At 38.9% G+C, this 16,222-nt stretch overlaps 1 protein-coding gene across 1 annotated transcript; it reads right to left on the bottom strand.

Annotated features, from left to right (window-relative positions):
- Positions 1–647: 647 nt before the first annotated feature.
- On the bottom strand, positions 648–6,980 carry LOC137078939 (inactive serine protease 35). Its single transcript, XM_067446790.1, has 2 exons — positions 6,849–6,980; positions 648–2,749 (listed from the first exon to the last, which is right to left on the bottom strand). The coding sequence occupies exon 2, from the start codon at positions 2,737–2,739 to the stop codon at positions 1,495–1,497; it is 1,245 nt and encodes a 414-aa protein (XP_067302891.1). The 5' UTR covers positions 2,740–2,749; positions 6,849–6,980; the 3' UTR covers positions 648–1,494.
- Positions 6,981–16,222: the final 9,242 nt, after the last annotated feature.

Here is a 16,222-nt window from a genome sequence, read left to right as displayed (position 1 = left end):
ATCAAAACCACAGAAGCTGAGTTTACAGTACATTTATGAATTGCTATTTTAACTGAATGGACATAAGACAAAGTCATTTAACTTTAAATAAATACAAATACAATAAGACCAAAACAATCACCCCAGTTAAGAATTACCTCCTTTTAAGCCATGAGTGTCTGAGCTACTACTTTCCATGCAGCAAAACCGGATGGTGATTTATACTGGCAGGCTCCAAAAAGTATTGTACAAGTTGCTGCCTTAAGTACTATCAACTTTGATGTTTAAGTCTTATGAACATAAATTGCATTAAACTGACTTTAAAAAGAGTTGAATCTTATTGAAAATTGCTCAACTTATTTAAAGCAATGTAAAAACTGCAACTTATATTTTTTTTACTTACAGTGTTCTCAGTTCCTGGAGGGCCACAGCCCTGCAGAGTTTAGCTTCAGCCCTAAATAAACACACCTAAATCCAGCTAATCCAAGTCCTTTAGGCTTATTTGAAAACTAGAGGTATGTGTGTTTGAACAGAGTTGGAGCTAAACTGAGTTTGACACCCTGGTGTAGATCATATATTTACATCACTTTATTCTCAAACTTTTAAGCTGTTATTCACACATCTTAATTTTCTCAGCGATAGCATGAATCACCATCCACTTTTCTTTAGAAAACATGCAACTGAGTTACACATTTGGGGAAACTTCAAGAACTTAAACAGGAATCATACTGAATGTCAAGTTGTTTTGCTTTTTTCAGTAGTTAACTACTTGGCCTCAGATGATGATGTTGGCATTTAAAGCATAAACATGGCCTGAACATGATGTTGCAAAGTCTCAAATGTTGGCAACAAAAACAGAAATAAATATACAGCATCCAAATTCATTTTGTGGAGAAAAAAAGCTCCATTTGTGCTACACAACTACTCGCCACTGACTTTCCGTTCGGTCACAGATATGACCAGTTATAAAGTTGCATCAAGACCGTCCCAGCAGTCTGGAGGACTTAGTAGCCGTGTTTCCACTGTTGGGCTAAAAGATAGCATGCTAAGGCAAGTCGCATTTTCACTGTCCCTTCCGGGGGCTGCATTGGGGCCAATGGCCAGGGTTTTTTTGACCTGCCAAATATCTTGTTCCAAAGTAGACCAACTGAGGCTTGAGGAGTGATCCTGAGCAAAGCCATCAATTCTGTAATCTGAAGTAAAGACCAAATGGTCACTTCTGTCCTGTTCATTTTGAAAATGAGCTAATTTTGTGTCAGCTGGTGTAATGGTGAGGTGATGTAACGGTCTATGTAGGGCTTGTTAAGGGCAGTTTGTTGGGTAGTGCCACAGGGCTACTGGCCTGACAATGAAAACAGCGTAATTTTGGACTCAATGCTTGAGGTCTGAGCCTATTGGCCTTGCCCGGCATGTTGTTAGCCCTGACTCACACAGGCCCGAAAGTGGAAAAGTGGCTATTGGCAAGTTGGATGTAATAAATTTAGGTACTTACAAAAAAAATTGTAAATTCAATTTTCAGGCCAGTTTACATTGAGTAGCATCTCCATGGATCCAGTGGCATATCTGGGCATACTTGTTGGGTGTTATTCTGACTGCCACATTATAGTCCTTCTGTATCCCATCGACATCCACCCACTGGTGTCCAGAGAACACACCAATTACCTTCCTCTTCCACTTCCCTTTTCCTGCGTGATCGCGTAGCCTTACGTACACCCCGGCTCCACTCGATCCCTTCTGCGCGTCACAGTACTGGTACATTAGGTCGTTCGATTCCTCTAAAACTGAACAGAAGCGGTAGACCACTTTCCCTAATTGGTCATTATCAAAACCAGAGAAATGGATTCTTCCAGCTGGGATGTCCTTGACTACCGGAATGACACCTAACTCCATGAACTTCATCTTGTGGGGCCGTTTGAGCTCCAGAAGCGCGTAATCGTAGTCAGCTGAGACCTCCTTGCCTGCTCTCCTCATCCAACCTGTTGGCACTTGAGTAAGTTTGACACGTGTCCACCGGAACACTGGTTGTCTGGAGTCTGTGTCTCGCCTAAAGCGGTTCTTCCTTTTCTGCTTGTGTTCTCCTTCAGTGGCTACATCTTCACTTCCTCTTTTCTTTTCTCCTCCCCTCCTGCCTCCTCTTTGGCGCCCGCCCCTGCGTTTGGAGCGAAGCTTCATGATACCAACTCGGAGCCTCTTGGTCCCTTTCAAATAGACTTGTCCATCATGGACACAGTGGGCGGAAGTCAGTACATGTCTTGGAGAAACCAAGATTCCTGAGCAACCCGTAGAGAGCTTGACTGAGGCAGAAAATGGGTAATTGGTGGTGAAGTGTTTATCTGTGATCACAAAGCGCCCGTCCATGCCGTAAACATGCCGTTTTCTCCGTGTAAGGTGTCCTGTCTTGCAGACAACGGAAGAGGATGTGTTTCTTAATTCAGTGTCCCCTTGCAGTGTTACTTTGGTGAAGATGCGTGTTCCATTCTCATAGATTGTTTCATAAGACAGTAGTCGTTCCAGTTCAGCAGGCCCCGGTTCTGGCAGCTTTCGTTGGCACTCAATCCCACACATCACTCCTGGCTCGCTTATGTCGTCGGCAGTGAATTCTGGGCTTTGAAGCCGCACTGTGCTTTCGTCCAGGATCACTGGGACTTTAATCTGTGTCAAGTGGCAGTCATCTTCATAGTTTGTGGTAGAAGCACCAGTGGAGACCAAAGATACAGCCAAAGCAGTCAGACTGAACAACAAAGATGGAAGGCCTGTCATTTTGCTCTACCTAAAGGTAAAGAGACAAGAGTTCAGGAGCCAATTAGATAAACATAGCCATTATGTGAAGACGGTGTCATAAGAAATGGCAGTGTTGAAAGTAACACATTACAAACAAATCAGATTACTTTTTTCAAGTGACTAGTAATGCACTACTTCTAAATTGTCAAAAAAAATATCAGTTACTTTTTAAAATAAGTAACACAAGTTACATTAGATGTTACATTACATGTTAGATCTGTCAGTCAATAAATGGAAACATTTATTGACTGACAGATCTCCTGTCCACATGTTGAGAGAAATGCATCGAGTTTAAAAATTATGGTAGACTAAATATGAGCAGGAATTTACTCTTCTCACTTGCAAATTAAAACAGGTTAAGTATTTACTCAAAATAAAATAAAAAAGTAAAATGCAATCTCAGAATATTACAAAAACCTACAATACATATATTTAATTAATTACACAAAGATACTTAATGTATTTAATCTCACTTTATCAATCAATGTGTTTGCTGCTGACCTTCAATGATCGACTTCAACCTAACTAAGCAAAAATGGGTTTAGATAAACATCACATTTGTGTTTCATTCTTTTAACACTTTTATTGCTGAAGTAAGTGTTGAACTTTCTTCTCCTGCATCCTATTCTTCATTCCAGAATAGTAGAGCTGCTGAAAGGTTTTATTTATTTATTTTTTCAACTACGCTCTGAATTTTACAGGTTTGAATTTGCATTTATTTCAGCCTGGGGCTTATTCATTTCACTATTGGTGTGAAAAGGCCTTTACATTTGGCAAAAGTAACCCTTTTTTTATTATTATTAAAAAATCAAGCAAGCCCAGCCCATGTTTCAGACTGAGGTCAGAAGGTCTGTACTCTATCCCGGCTTTCATTGGTCAAGGACCGCCCAGATGCCGCCTGATTGACATGTAAACACAGTTCGTTTTGTTCCGCGTCATGTTTAGGGTTGTGAAAATGTTAAGTCGATGTCCCTGCAATAACAGACCGGCGTGCATCAAAAAAGTATTAATTCAAGAACTTTATGCAATGGAACTGTGAACTTCACATACTTTTGAAGTCGAGCGTTTAGTTGATCCTGGTAAGCGCTCATTGTCACATTTGTAAATACAACAGCGTTCTTCTTCCAACAGTCCGTGGACGTGACATCTGAGGCTGAGACAGGTCAGGTGAGGAAAAAGTAATGCAAGGCATTACTTACCATAAATGTATATATTGAATGTCTCTATGGATAAAAGCACCACCCAAATGTGTAAATGAGGATAGAAATAATAGGTAGTTGAACTGCATTTTATCTAACTGTAATGCAGTTTAAATGATCTCTCTGGAAGAGAAAAGGATTAAGCTGATTAAAGGCAAATAGTGTGCGAAGCCAGCAATAAAATACTCCAGATGGTGCTTTAAGAAGGATGTCATTAGCCACATTTCCACCGCAGGAACTTTCCCCAGGAACTAAGGACTTTGGGGGTGGTGCTCTATGTGTTTCGACTGCAGGAACCAGTCTAATTGAAGTTGCGGGTAAAGATTTCCCCCTCAGAAAGAACTTTTGGGTCTGTGAAAATGTTCATATTATCAAAACGTTAGTTGGTACGAAAGAAATGTACACCTGCTCCCTACCGCGTGTAAATGGTTTTGTGTTCTTTTAGGCAAACTGACGACACTGCATTTTGATAACACTATGTAATAATATTTCATGAGTTTGTTTGCCCTGTTTTTGTTTGTATTTTCTGTAGCTGAGAGTTGAAAACAGTGCTTGTCACAGTGGAGGAGGGGCAAGACAAATACTACCAACCATCATCCTTGTACAACGACTAAACAACAATAGAGAAGTTAATATTGCTGGTTACTGCATTTTTATATTCAGAAATATTCTTTAAAATTAGATACTAGTAACATTTTACTGCCATGGCTATTCCAAATCATTACGACCAAAGCATCTCAGATGAAAAAACGCTGCGACTCCAATGGATGAGCGAGTTGACTGGCCTGTGGAGGAACTTGACTGTCCTGCACAGAGTCCAGACCTCACCCCGATAGTACACCTTTGGGATGAATTAGAGCAGAGACTGCGAGCCAGACCTTCTCATCCAACATCAGTGCCTGACCTCACAAATGTGCTTCTAGAAGAATGGTCAAAAAACATAATAAACATAAACACACTCCTATACCTTGTGAAAAGCCTTCCCAGAAGAGTTGAAGCTGTTATAGCTGTAGCTACAAAGGGTGGGCCAACTCCATATTAAATCTTACGGATTAAGAAAGGGATGTCATTAAAGTTAATCTGCATATAAGGGCAGGCATCCCAAAGCTTGGGCAATATACTGTAGGTTATTTACTAAAGTATTTGGTTGCAGAACCTTTAGCTACAATGACAGCCTCTCTAAATGTTTCTTGTAGCCATACAGAAGTTTCTTGCACCTGTCTACTGGTATTTTCAATTTCTACGCACTCAAGCTCTTTAAGTTTACAGGAGTACTTTTTGCAAAGGCACCCTGGTCTCTCTAAAGTTTTACAATGGGATTTAGGTCTGGCTTTTTCAGCTGTTCTTTGGTGCTGGTGGATGTATGCTTTGGGCCGTTGTCCTGCTGAAAGACCCAAAACCTCCTGCTCAAATCTAGTTTTTCTTTTGGCACTGTTTAACACATTTAATTTTAAAATGCTTAATGGTAATCTTCTGATTTCATCATTCCTTTGATGGAGTCAATTGTGACTCAACAAAATTCGCTCCCACACCAGGGCTTCATTTGGCCATCTGTAAACAAACGAATGCACCGCATTTCTAAAGAGCTCTACTTTGGTTTCATCTGTCCATAGAACATTATCCCAGAAAGACTGTGGCTTATCTATGAAAGATTGTTAGTATTGTCTTTTTCTTCAATAGTGGCGTTCTTCTTGGTCTTTGCTCATGGAGCCCTACTTGGCTCAGTGTACAGCGGTGTGTAGGGCACTGGCTGAAACCAGCTCTCCACATAACTTTAGGTTAGCCTAAAGCTCTTTAGATGTCGTGCTTAGTCTGCACCAACCTTTGCAGCCTTCCCTCGCTTCCCATCTTCTTGGCGCCACATCCTGGAAGTGCCTTAACAGTTTTGTGACTGAAACGTCTTGATTATGAATTGTTGAAACAGGGATTTCAAGATATTTGCCAATTGCTTTGTAAGCTTTGAGTTTGTTATGTTTCTGAACATAGCTCTCGTCTCCACTATTGTGAATAAGAAACTGCAAACAATCAGCCTTTTTGTTGTTCAATAACTGTATACATAAATTGGTTAATTTGCATTTTTTTTCTGAAGATGTTCTAAATTCTGTACTTAGAATTCAGGGGTGCCAGTGGGGAAGTTTAAATGTTTAAATTTATTCTGTGTCTACTAATTAAGCCACAACCTAAAAGAACAGAGAATTAGTCATATTGTTGCTGAATTAAACATGAATAATGCAGAGTAGACAAGGCTTGTGTTGTGTTATTGCTGAATTGTTATTGCTAATTCAGTGAATAGTGAGAGAGGGTTAAGAGAATCACTGATATTCATTTACGGTGAGCATGATGGGGATAGTTGTAACACACTTAAATACTTCCACACATGCTAGCCATGACAAAATTTGGTGTATTTGCCATATCTCCACTATATAGAAAAAAAGATTGACCATGTTGTCACACGCGTTACAATGTCATTATAGCCCTATTATAACATTTTAATCTTCATCTTTTGGGGTAGGCTAAATCATGAGGTAAACACTGTATTAAATGTACTAGAAAATAATAATTGCACTAACAAATAATTGAATGTAACTAGAAAATATAACTAGAAAAATTAATGTGGGGAAAAAATAATACTCTGATCCCTAAGTGGATTTACACAAACTGTATGTAAACGTCAAAAAGTGTTAGGTTGCAGCTCAACTATTAGTGAATAGCACTGAGTACTGACTAAATAATATTTTTACTTAATACAATAGGCTAAATACTAGGCTACTCGTGTAGTATTTAGCCTATTGTATTTAACTGTCTCCGTCTAAATTGGTACGTGTTTCGCTGCATGTTTATAATTTCCTTTTAAGTCCTTTCCAACAAATGAATGCAAAACGAACTCACCCTCAAAGTTAATGATGAGAGAAGAAAACTGCGAACGAAATCTGTGAAGTCTTCTATAACTGCATGTATCCAAGTGTTTTGACAAGGAGCAGACCGGATGGATGGATGTGTTGAGGAGCAGCGCGCGCTGACTGTGTTGTGACTGGGAGACACGAGACCGTTCAGTTCGAGAGAGAGAGAGAGAGAGAGAGAGAGAGAGAGAGAGAGAGAGAGAGAGAGAGAGAGAGAGAGAGAGAGAGAGAGAGAGAGAGAGAGAGAGAGAGAGAGAGAGAGAGAGAGAGAGAAAGCGAGCGCATAACTAGTTAGTCATTTGTGGCAAGCACACCCAGGCTGTTCTAACGAGGCTACGGGCAGCTTTGTATATAAAGGCTATATTTATATAGCTATAGGCTTTACAGCGAATAGATCGGAAGATTTATTTTTGTTTAGGCTAATTACTATAACGTGCATATATGCATGTCAGTAAATAAGGCAAAATACTAAATCAAATATTCTATTTAAAATTGTATTTTCACAATTTAGTTGATAATATTTGAATGAATGGCAGTAACAACATAACTATTCTTATAGGCTTATGAATATGTACATATTTTATTGCCCATGTTTTATTGAAGATATGCCATAATAGCAATAGCCTACTATGAATGCAAAGTAAATTATTTAACTCAACTAGCCTATAGGTTTAGAAGAAAGCAAAGATGTCTGAAATGAAATTAATATAAATACTGAATAATAACCCAATTAATTACAATAATTATTCATTTGTAAAAAAGTAACACTTGTAAAATGATGGCCTTCTGTGCCAATTAAGGTGACCCATCTTACCCCAAGGGTCTAATTTTATCTTTTTACTATAAAAACTATAACTTTTACTCCTCAAATCTAAAAACATTAATGTTCACAAATCGTCTCGGTACGTAACCCTCGTTCCCTGATGCTAAGTTGATGTCACAGATGTATTGGGATCACTTCAGGGAGGCCCAAGCATCTTTGAGTATACTCAGAACATTAATGCCCATTGACGTACGAGACGTGACTCAGCCCCCAGCGGTGGTGCAGCAACTGAGGCGACGGGACGTCTCTGGTCCCTCCAAAAGTCATGTTCAATGTTATGTCGCCGTAAAGACATATTGGGATCCATTTAAAAACCACCATACATACCATGGGTGCTCCGTCTCTGAGAAAGCATGTCCTTCCTCAGAGGATTGGGCCGGTTGGGCCAATAGGGTGCATAACAAGACCTGCTTCTCGTCCTCCCTGACTTTGCACAATGTCTGTGCAAGAAGGCTCTCTGGGGGAAATGCATATTTGCGTAGATCCCGGGGCCATCTGTGTGCCAGGGCATCCGTGCCGAGGGTCCCCCCATTCAGGGAATAGAACAACTGGCAATGTGACGTGTCTGGGGTTGCAAACAGTTTTACCTGTGCGGCCCTGAAGCGCCTCAAAATCAGCTGGAACACCTGGAGATGTAGTCTCCACTCTCCCGGGAGCACTTGCTGTCGTGAGAGCTCATCAGCTGCATGATTGAGCCGGCACGGTATGCGAGTGTCTTGAAGCGACCTCAGATGCTTCTGTCTCCACAGGAGTAGATGGCAGGTGGGTTGTGACATGCAACTGGAGTGCGGACCACCTTGGCGATTGATGTATGCAGCGGCCATAGTGCTGGACGTACTGCTAACAACTACAGGGCTGGGCGGTCCAGGTTGAGGCTCCTGCTGGGGCTTAGCAGGAGCGGAGGCGGCAGCAGGGGGACAGCCTTGGACATGAGAAAACAGGATTATCTGCAGCCGGCGGACGTTGTACATGGCCCCTCAGCCAGTGGCAGATGCATCCGGGAGAACACAGCATGCCTGGACACTTGGTCTAGGGCGACCTCTGCCCGTAGAAACAAAGGGTCTGATCACAGGCTGAAGGTTTGGAAGCAGGTCCTTGTGATTGCCCATCTTAGCCCAGTGGTCTAATATTATCTTTTTACTTCAAAATAAAAACTATAACTTTTACTCCACAAATTTAAAAATATGTCCACAAATCCCTCATTACCAATTAGATGCAAAAAAACGTTGATATTCATAATAGTTCAGTGTCTTAAAACAATATTTTCCAGAGACACAAAATTACATCAATTAACCTCAAAATTGCTTTGACTGACTAAATCTTACAAATGTTGATGTTCTGATGAAATTATTTAAAAATAGTGTAGCCATTCATCAAAAGTGCTGGGATGAGATTTTGTGTCATGTATGATCGATTTTTTATTATTTAATATTGAATGTGTGAGTCCAGGATGGCATGGTAAAATGTTCCTAAGAGGGTTTTAATGTGGCCTTCATATACATAGTGTGTGTAGCCAACTACAGATATTCAGTCATGGTGACTGAAGCTCAGCTATTTTGTTTTCTGTCCACTGTTTTTCTCTCCTTTTCATCTTACCATAATTTGCTAGATCAGGTATTTCTGCGGTCATAAAGCATGAAGATGCCAAAAAACTAATGTAGTGGTGTCCAGTGTTTGTCTTGACAATTAAATTCCGCCTTAGAGCCAGAGCCTGACCATGACTTGTTTTCATGTGTGGACTGTGGAGGTATGCAACTGTCTGACCACATCTGCTGCTTGCAAATTATCCAACCTATTGCCATCTCATCCTTGTGCAAATTCCCAGGTTAATTATGGTGTGTCCACTACAGCTTTGATTGAAGATAACAACCATACAACCCAACATACCCTTGTACACAGCACATACAATATACGCTTATAAATATGACTGTATTTAGCAAATATTTGTGTGCTTCAGGCATATCGCACAAGCTGCTTTACTCTACATACAACTAAATGTTATCATGACTTTCTCTGACGCACATCTATTTCCTAACTGACCAGAATCTTGTTGTTGACAGCCAAAAATCATCTCTGCATCAACAACACAAGTTTAGCTTAAATATTATTTGGTTAACCAGATCATAAAATATCATTAATGTAATTACCGGATCTCTCTCTCTCTCGCTCTACTGCAGAAGATATCAGTTGTTCTGTTTAATTTGACTGTGGTTGTAGACAGGTTGTTTTTCAGCCAAAATAAAAAGTGTAATAATTATGATGAGCCATCTGAAAGAACCGCACTGATGCAAAGCGCACAATCACTGGGCAAAAACACCATCAAACCTGCAAAGACAAAGCAAAAAGTCATGTCTATGTATGTGTGATCGGGTTGCTTTTGGGGGTTATGCAGAGGTTGTTATGACTAAGGTTTAGGGGTTGTTATGAGCTCAGAAAAAATCTCAGAGGAATAAATTGCTTTTCCCCTTGTGGTTTTATTGCTACCTTTCAAATTGAAAATATATTTTAAGTCAAACTTTGAAATAATAATAATAATACCTTTTATTTAAAGGCGCCTTTCAGGACACTCAAGGACACCGTACAGACAAGATATAAGATATAATAAAATATAAAGCAAACAAAACACAACTTACACATGAATCAATCAATCAATCAATCAATCAATCAATCAATCAATCATATCATTAAAAGCTAATCTAAACAGATGTGTTTTTATCTGAACTTTAAATTGGGAAATTGAATCCGACTGTCAAATGATTAATGGTAGAGAGTTCCATAACTTGGGAGCTGCACGACTAAAAGCCCTAACACCAAAAGAGCTCAGCTTGAAATTTGGAACAGCCAATAGTTCTGCCTTAGATGATCTCAGAGAACGAACAGGAGTATACAGATGAAGAAGGTCCGAAAGATAATCAGGTGCCAAATTGTTTAGAGCTTTATATGTAAGGAGTATAATTTTGTAATGTACGCGGTAACAGACCAACGGAAATGACAAAATATTGCAAAATGTTCTTCAAGGGAAAACACATTGAACATTTACAAACTCCAACCAAACAAAATAACCTAAAAGCTGACACTTCAAAAACCCCAGAAAATGAAAATGACAGTAATTGGCCATCAATGTCTTTAAAGTTGAACAATAGATTTGTGTAAGAAAAATACTAATAACTATATAATGTAAAATATATATATAGTTCTCCCAAGTTCTCCCACTTGGAAATCATGGAGGGGTCTGAAATTGTAATTGTAGGTGCGTAGGTCCACTGAGCGACATAATCTAAAAAAAACAACAACCCAGAAATCACAATATATGATATTTTGAAACTATTTATTTGTATGATACAGCGCTTAATCACACACTTGTAAAATTAAGCATATACGCCATTTATCTTATTAAACATCATTAATTGTGTCATCATTTGCTATATCCAGGCAAAAGAGATTTTCATTTTAGCTGAGTCAAGATACCAAAACAGGAACACACAGAGACACCAAAAAAACCCTCATAAATCAACCGCTTTGACTGCATAAAACCTACGATTACTAAACAACAAAGCACACATGACAAATCAAACATTATCCTTCCTGACGTGGAAACAACGCAAAATGTACTGTGTCTGTACATGAATGCAGCTTGCGATCAGTAATTGATAGCGTGCAGCCACACACAGACGACAGAGCTCTTGATTTAAAGCAAATCACACACTGGAATATATAATATACTAAAAACACAATGTAAGTCTCTATTTATATTATATTTTGATCAGAATCGGGTTAAAGAGTTATGCTGCATTCCAGTTGGTTTTTATCATGCCCTTCACTCGTTTGTATGAGTGCCCACTAATGGCCAAAGCTTTGCAATGGACTCAACTGGAATGACATAACCCTTGATCACTTGGAATCCACCATGGAGTTGACTCATTATCATTTATTCCCCTTACGAAATTGTTTAACGCAGCATTCTATATGTGTTTGGGTTGTTTTAAATGTGATCCCATAATAGTTGTTTGTGATGGGGTAAATTAAACGCAATAAGTAGTGACAGCAGTCAAAATCTACGGAGTGAGGTTCTGTCCAAGGCTGAAGAATCCTTTATTTGTGGTGGTGTTGTTGGTCCATTTCTATTCGGGATCAGACTCAGACATGTATGGGCCAGGGTAGTAAAGCCCAAAATCCCAGGGCTTTGTGTATTTCAGATGAGCTATTTTAAATATAGTTAAATAACATTGTGCTTAAATCCACTGGGATTGGGCGGGCCAAGTAATAAAAAATAACATTCCAATCAATCGCGGGTGGATGAGAACAAAAACACTGTTTTTGTTTTTGCCAGCCTTGTGAGACGAATCATTCCGGTTTCCATTTCCCTACGCGCTTTCTAAACAATTCCCACATGTACTGACAGGGGAGCTGGAAGCTCATTAAATATGCATATCTTATCCAATCCTAGCCGTAGGCGTTTACTTCCAAGTCTCCAGTGTGGTACACCTATCTAACAATTCAATATGATCTTTTTGATAGTAAAAAACACAGAAACGTCATAAGTTGACCTCAGACAACAGTATATATATATATATATATATATATATATATATATATATATATATATATATATATATATATATATATATATATATATATATATATATATATATATATATATATATATATATATATATATATATATATATATATATATATATATTTAAAAAAGCCAGTTCATCACACCTTTAAAATCTAAGGGAAACTATTGCTTTCCTCAGCAGACATTCAAATTTAAATTTTTAATGGATATGATATTATGGACATCGACCTGAACAATTAATTGAATGCAGGTATAACTCTACTCTACATAATACAATAATCTTCAGTGAAGCAACTGAACGTTCATTCATCCCTAGATATATGTTCATGTCATGGTTCAGTAATAATTTAGTGAATGAGTTGGTAACCAAAAACTTTTTTTGATCAACTTATTTTAAGAACAAAATCTTAAGAATCATATGCGAATGTGTGAATGATAATTTGTTTTTCCGATGGCACTATAGACAAGTACACAGGAATCAGCAGTTTTGCCCACATAGACAGACCTTCAAGAACCATTAACTGAACCCAGATTCATGAAAATCATTCAGGTCTCAGTTCCTAACCATGGCTCATGCGGAACTAGACTTAATTCAATAGACATAAACAGGTTTTGCAGAGGCTAGCAAAATAGCACACACAGATGCATTGACGCATACATCTCCTCCGGCTACAGCATAAATAATGATGTTTTTGTCTGCAACTGATTATGTCTTTATGAGCCTGTGAATTGTCAGTACAACGTTGCAGGTTCAATCAATCTGTTTAGAATTTTGATTCAAACAGCCAGTTCATAAATAGAAGGAAAATTACTCATATAATCAGAATCAGGAACAAGTGTGACTTGTTTATGAATAAAAGTTTGTGGTTTTCTCGTGCCTGCTTCTCTTGATTAAAATAATAGCTAAAACAGCTATTTCTCAGAAAGATTGCTTTCATCTAAAAGAGGACACATTCCTACAGTTGATTGTACACACACACACACACACACAAACACATGATTTATAAGCTTGTTTCCTCCTCAAGGTCAAACCTTGAGTTGTTTCCTTAAGGTCAGACTTTACTGGTATTACTACATTTGGTCCAGGACCACACGCACACACACTTGAAAAGTTCAGAAAACTGAGAGACCTGAGATATCATGATTTATGAACCTCTATTTGTGCTATAAATGAATCAAACTCATATGTTTGGTGGTTTGTATGAACCATATATGTGAGTAATTAGATCAGTGTCACCTGTTTCAACATTTGGTTGATACAGTTACATTTTACAGGAGTGTATTTATTATATATTTCTGTTGATTCACTAAAAGGTAAATTATGAAGGGATAAATTATGCAGGAAAATTATACACGCCTGCACAATAGCACAAAAGAACAAATATCTGTTTATCAGCCAGGAAAAACTAAACTCTGTCCAATTCAGATTTTCAAACACCAAAAGAAAACAAATGGATTTTTTGATGAATTCTCTCTCTCTCTCTCTCTCTCTCTCTCTCTCTCTCTCTCTCTCTCTCTCTCTCTCTCTCCTCTCTCTCTCTCTCTCTCTCTCTCTCTCTCTCTCTCTCTCTCTCTCTCTCTCTCTCTCTCTCTCTCTCTCTCTCTCTCTCTCTCTCTCTCTCTCTCTCTCTCTCTCTCTCTCTCTCTCTCTCTCTCTCTCTCTCTCTCTCTCTCTCTCTCTCTCTCTCTCTCTCTCTCTCTCTCTCTCTCTCTCTCTCTCTCTCTCACAAACAATTTTGAAGTTAAAGGTCACTAAAAGTCTATCCCATGCAAATGTGCATGTGCCTGGTGCAGATTATCTCAAACAAAAGCAATCGAGGTCAAACCGAGGAATCTGGTCATATAAATGTGACGCTTCCATATATAAACAAACACACACACACTGAACGTTTGAACCGGACATTTACAATATACTTGGATAAAACAGACAGTAAAAATCAAGACAGTCTTGTTTGCATGTTTGTTCAGACACTGTAGTCAATATCTGGTATAGACCAGCCTTAGGCGTCACATTATGGTTGTTTACTCAAGATGTTAGCCAGACAGTACAAGTGGGTGGCTCTTGACCAGAAGGATCAGCGAAAAGGTCCAGACCTTATGACCTAAGTCAAAAGTCTCCATGAGACTACATAGGAATGACTTACGAGTGCTCACATACAATTTTTGAGCAACAAAGCTTCCAAAATCAGTAATTTTCAATGAGATTTGGCGTAACTGACAGTGAATGTGTTGCAGGCAAGTTCTGTGATGGATCATCAGGGGAGGCAAGGTAGGCACAGCCTTCCCAAAAAATTGAGGTGAAAATGTAATGTAATGTAATGTTAATAAAATTCCCAGTTATGCAGTTCATGTCTCAGCTTTTGTATTTATTGTTTGTAATTCTACCTCTGTAAGTGTAACCACCGCACTCTTCCCAAAATGTGATAAATCTGATGAGATGTTATGGGACAACCACGTACGGAGAGTAGAGATCAGTGTTGTCAAGTCTGAGGTTTTGATGTCAGCTGGTTGAAGCGACCCCAATAATGTGATATATAGCCCCAGGAAAAAATTTTTTGCAGGGATTTTATCCCCTGGGGGACCCCCCAAAACGCAATTGGGCTAGTTTAGAGTAACAATTGGGCTGCTTTTGTTGTGAAAACTTGGCAACCTGGTAGAGATGCAACATGTCCTCCAAACCAATACGCCTATATAGGTCGTTTGTCACTTCCTTGAAATACGACCCATATGAGCGTTTACTAAAGTTGCGCCCCTATCGACAATATTTTAATTAATTAGGTACGACGCACAGGAGCGTTTTCTAAAGTTTTCCTCCTATTGACAGCAGGACACTTTCATTTTAAAGCATTTTTCATCATATTTGAGGTTTTGCATAGCTCAATTGGTAAAGCATTGCACTACACAACAACAACATGTGATCATGCATTGTGAGTTCGATCCCAGGAAACACGTGGGATTCATTATTTTGTGTATGTGTATCATTTTCTGTACATTTTCAGTCTAAAAGTGACCAAAAAATGCCATTTTAAAGTCCTTGGGAGGGGATCCGACTGCAGAAATGTTGTGTGCCTCTATTTAAAAGACCACCAGCCGCCACTGGTGACAGCAGTATATGTTACATTGCAACAAAATCTGTTACATTGCAATATTGTTACACTGGAATTATGCTGTATGCAGCAATGCAGTGACTACCAATATAATACCATCTGGATCCATTCTCTCCATCAGCAAGATGGAGGTAATCTTAACAAGTTAATGTTACTGTGTCTAATTTCACTGTTCAAAATGATTTGCCACATTAGCTTACCACTGGGGTACCTCAGGCCTCAGTGCTTGGTCCGCTTATCTTCTTTATCTCCATAACCTAACTGGGCATTTGTTATCTTCTTTATCTCCTTTTGCCTTGGCTATAAGTAAGCTTTTGCAGATAATCCAGAACATGGTCTTCAATAAACCGAATAAAGCTACTGTCAACCCCACCTGGTTTCACTTCACTAGCTACCTGTAGCTGCCCTTCTACAAATCCAAGCCTCTGATGTTGACCTTCAGGACTGCCATTGGAATCACACACTCCTCCAAACATGTAGACATTACCAAACTAAACAACTAGTTATTAATACAGTGACATCACTCTTTTCTGTCACCTGAGGTGCAGTGCTAAAATATCACAGAAACAGGGGTACGTGTCTTGATTCAGAAATGTAGATGCTTACACCAATCCTGCATTGTTGAGACAAACCCATAACAGTAAAGAGATAGCTCCATAGGCATAAACAAAACACAGCACACTGTTGACAGGAGTTTATTAACAGTTGTTAAATGATAAAGCATTTCTGGTGATTGTTTTATCAAAAAATAGCTAACATTTGTCGGCTTAAACTGTTGTCATCCATGTGTCTTGCCAGTCAGATGCTAACGTTTGTAATGGTTATCCCTGTTACATGTATTAATGTATTCT

The sequence above is a fragment of the Pseudorasbora parva genome, chromosome 6, assembly GCF_024679245.1.
Source record: "Pseudorasbora parva isolate DD20220531a chromosome 6, ASM2467924v1, whole genome shotgun sequence".
Classification (NCBI taxonomy): Eukaryota; Metazoa; Chordata; class Actinopteri; order Cypriniformes; family Gobionidae; genus Pseudorasbora; species Pseudorasbora parva.
Note: the sequence above shows the minus strand (reverse complement) of the source record. Positions and strands in the feature narration are given on the sequence as shown.

Bases quoted from the DNA above. Each gene is read 5' to 3' on its own strand.
- LOC137078939 (XM_067446790.1), bottom strand. From the start codon at position 2,739: ATGACAGGCCTTCCATCTTTGTTGTTCAGTCTGACTGCTTTGGCTGTA.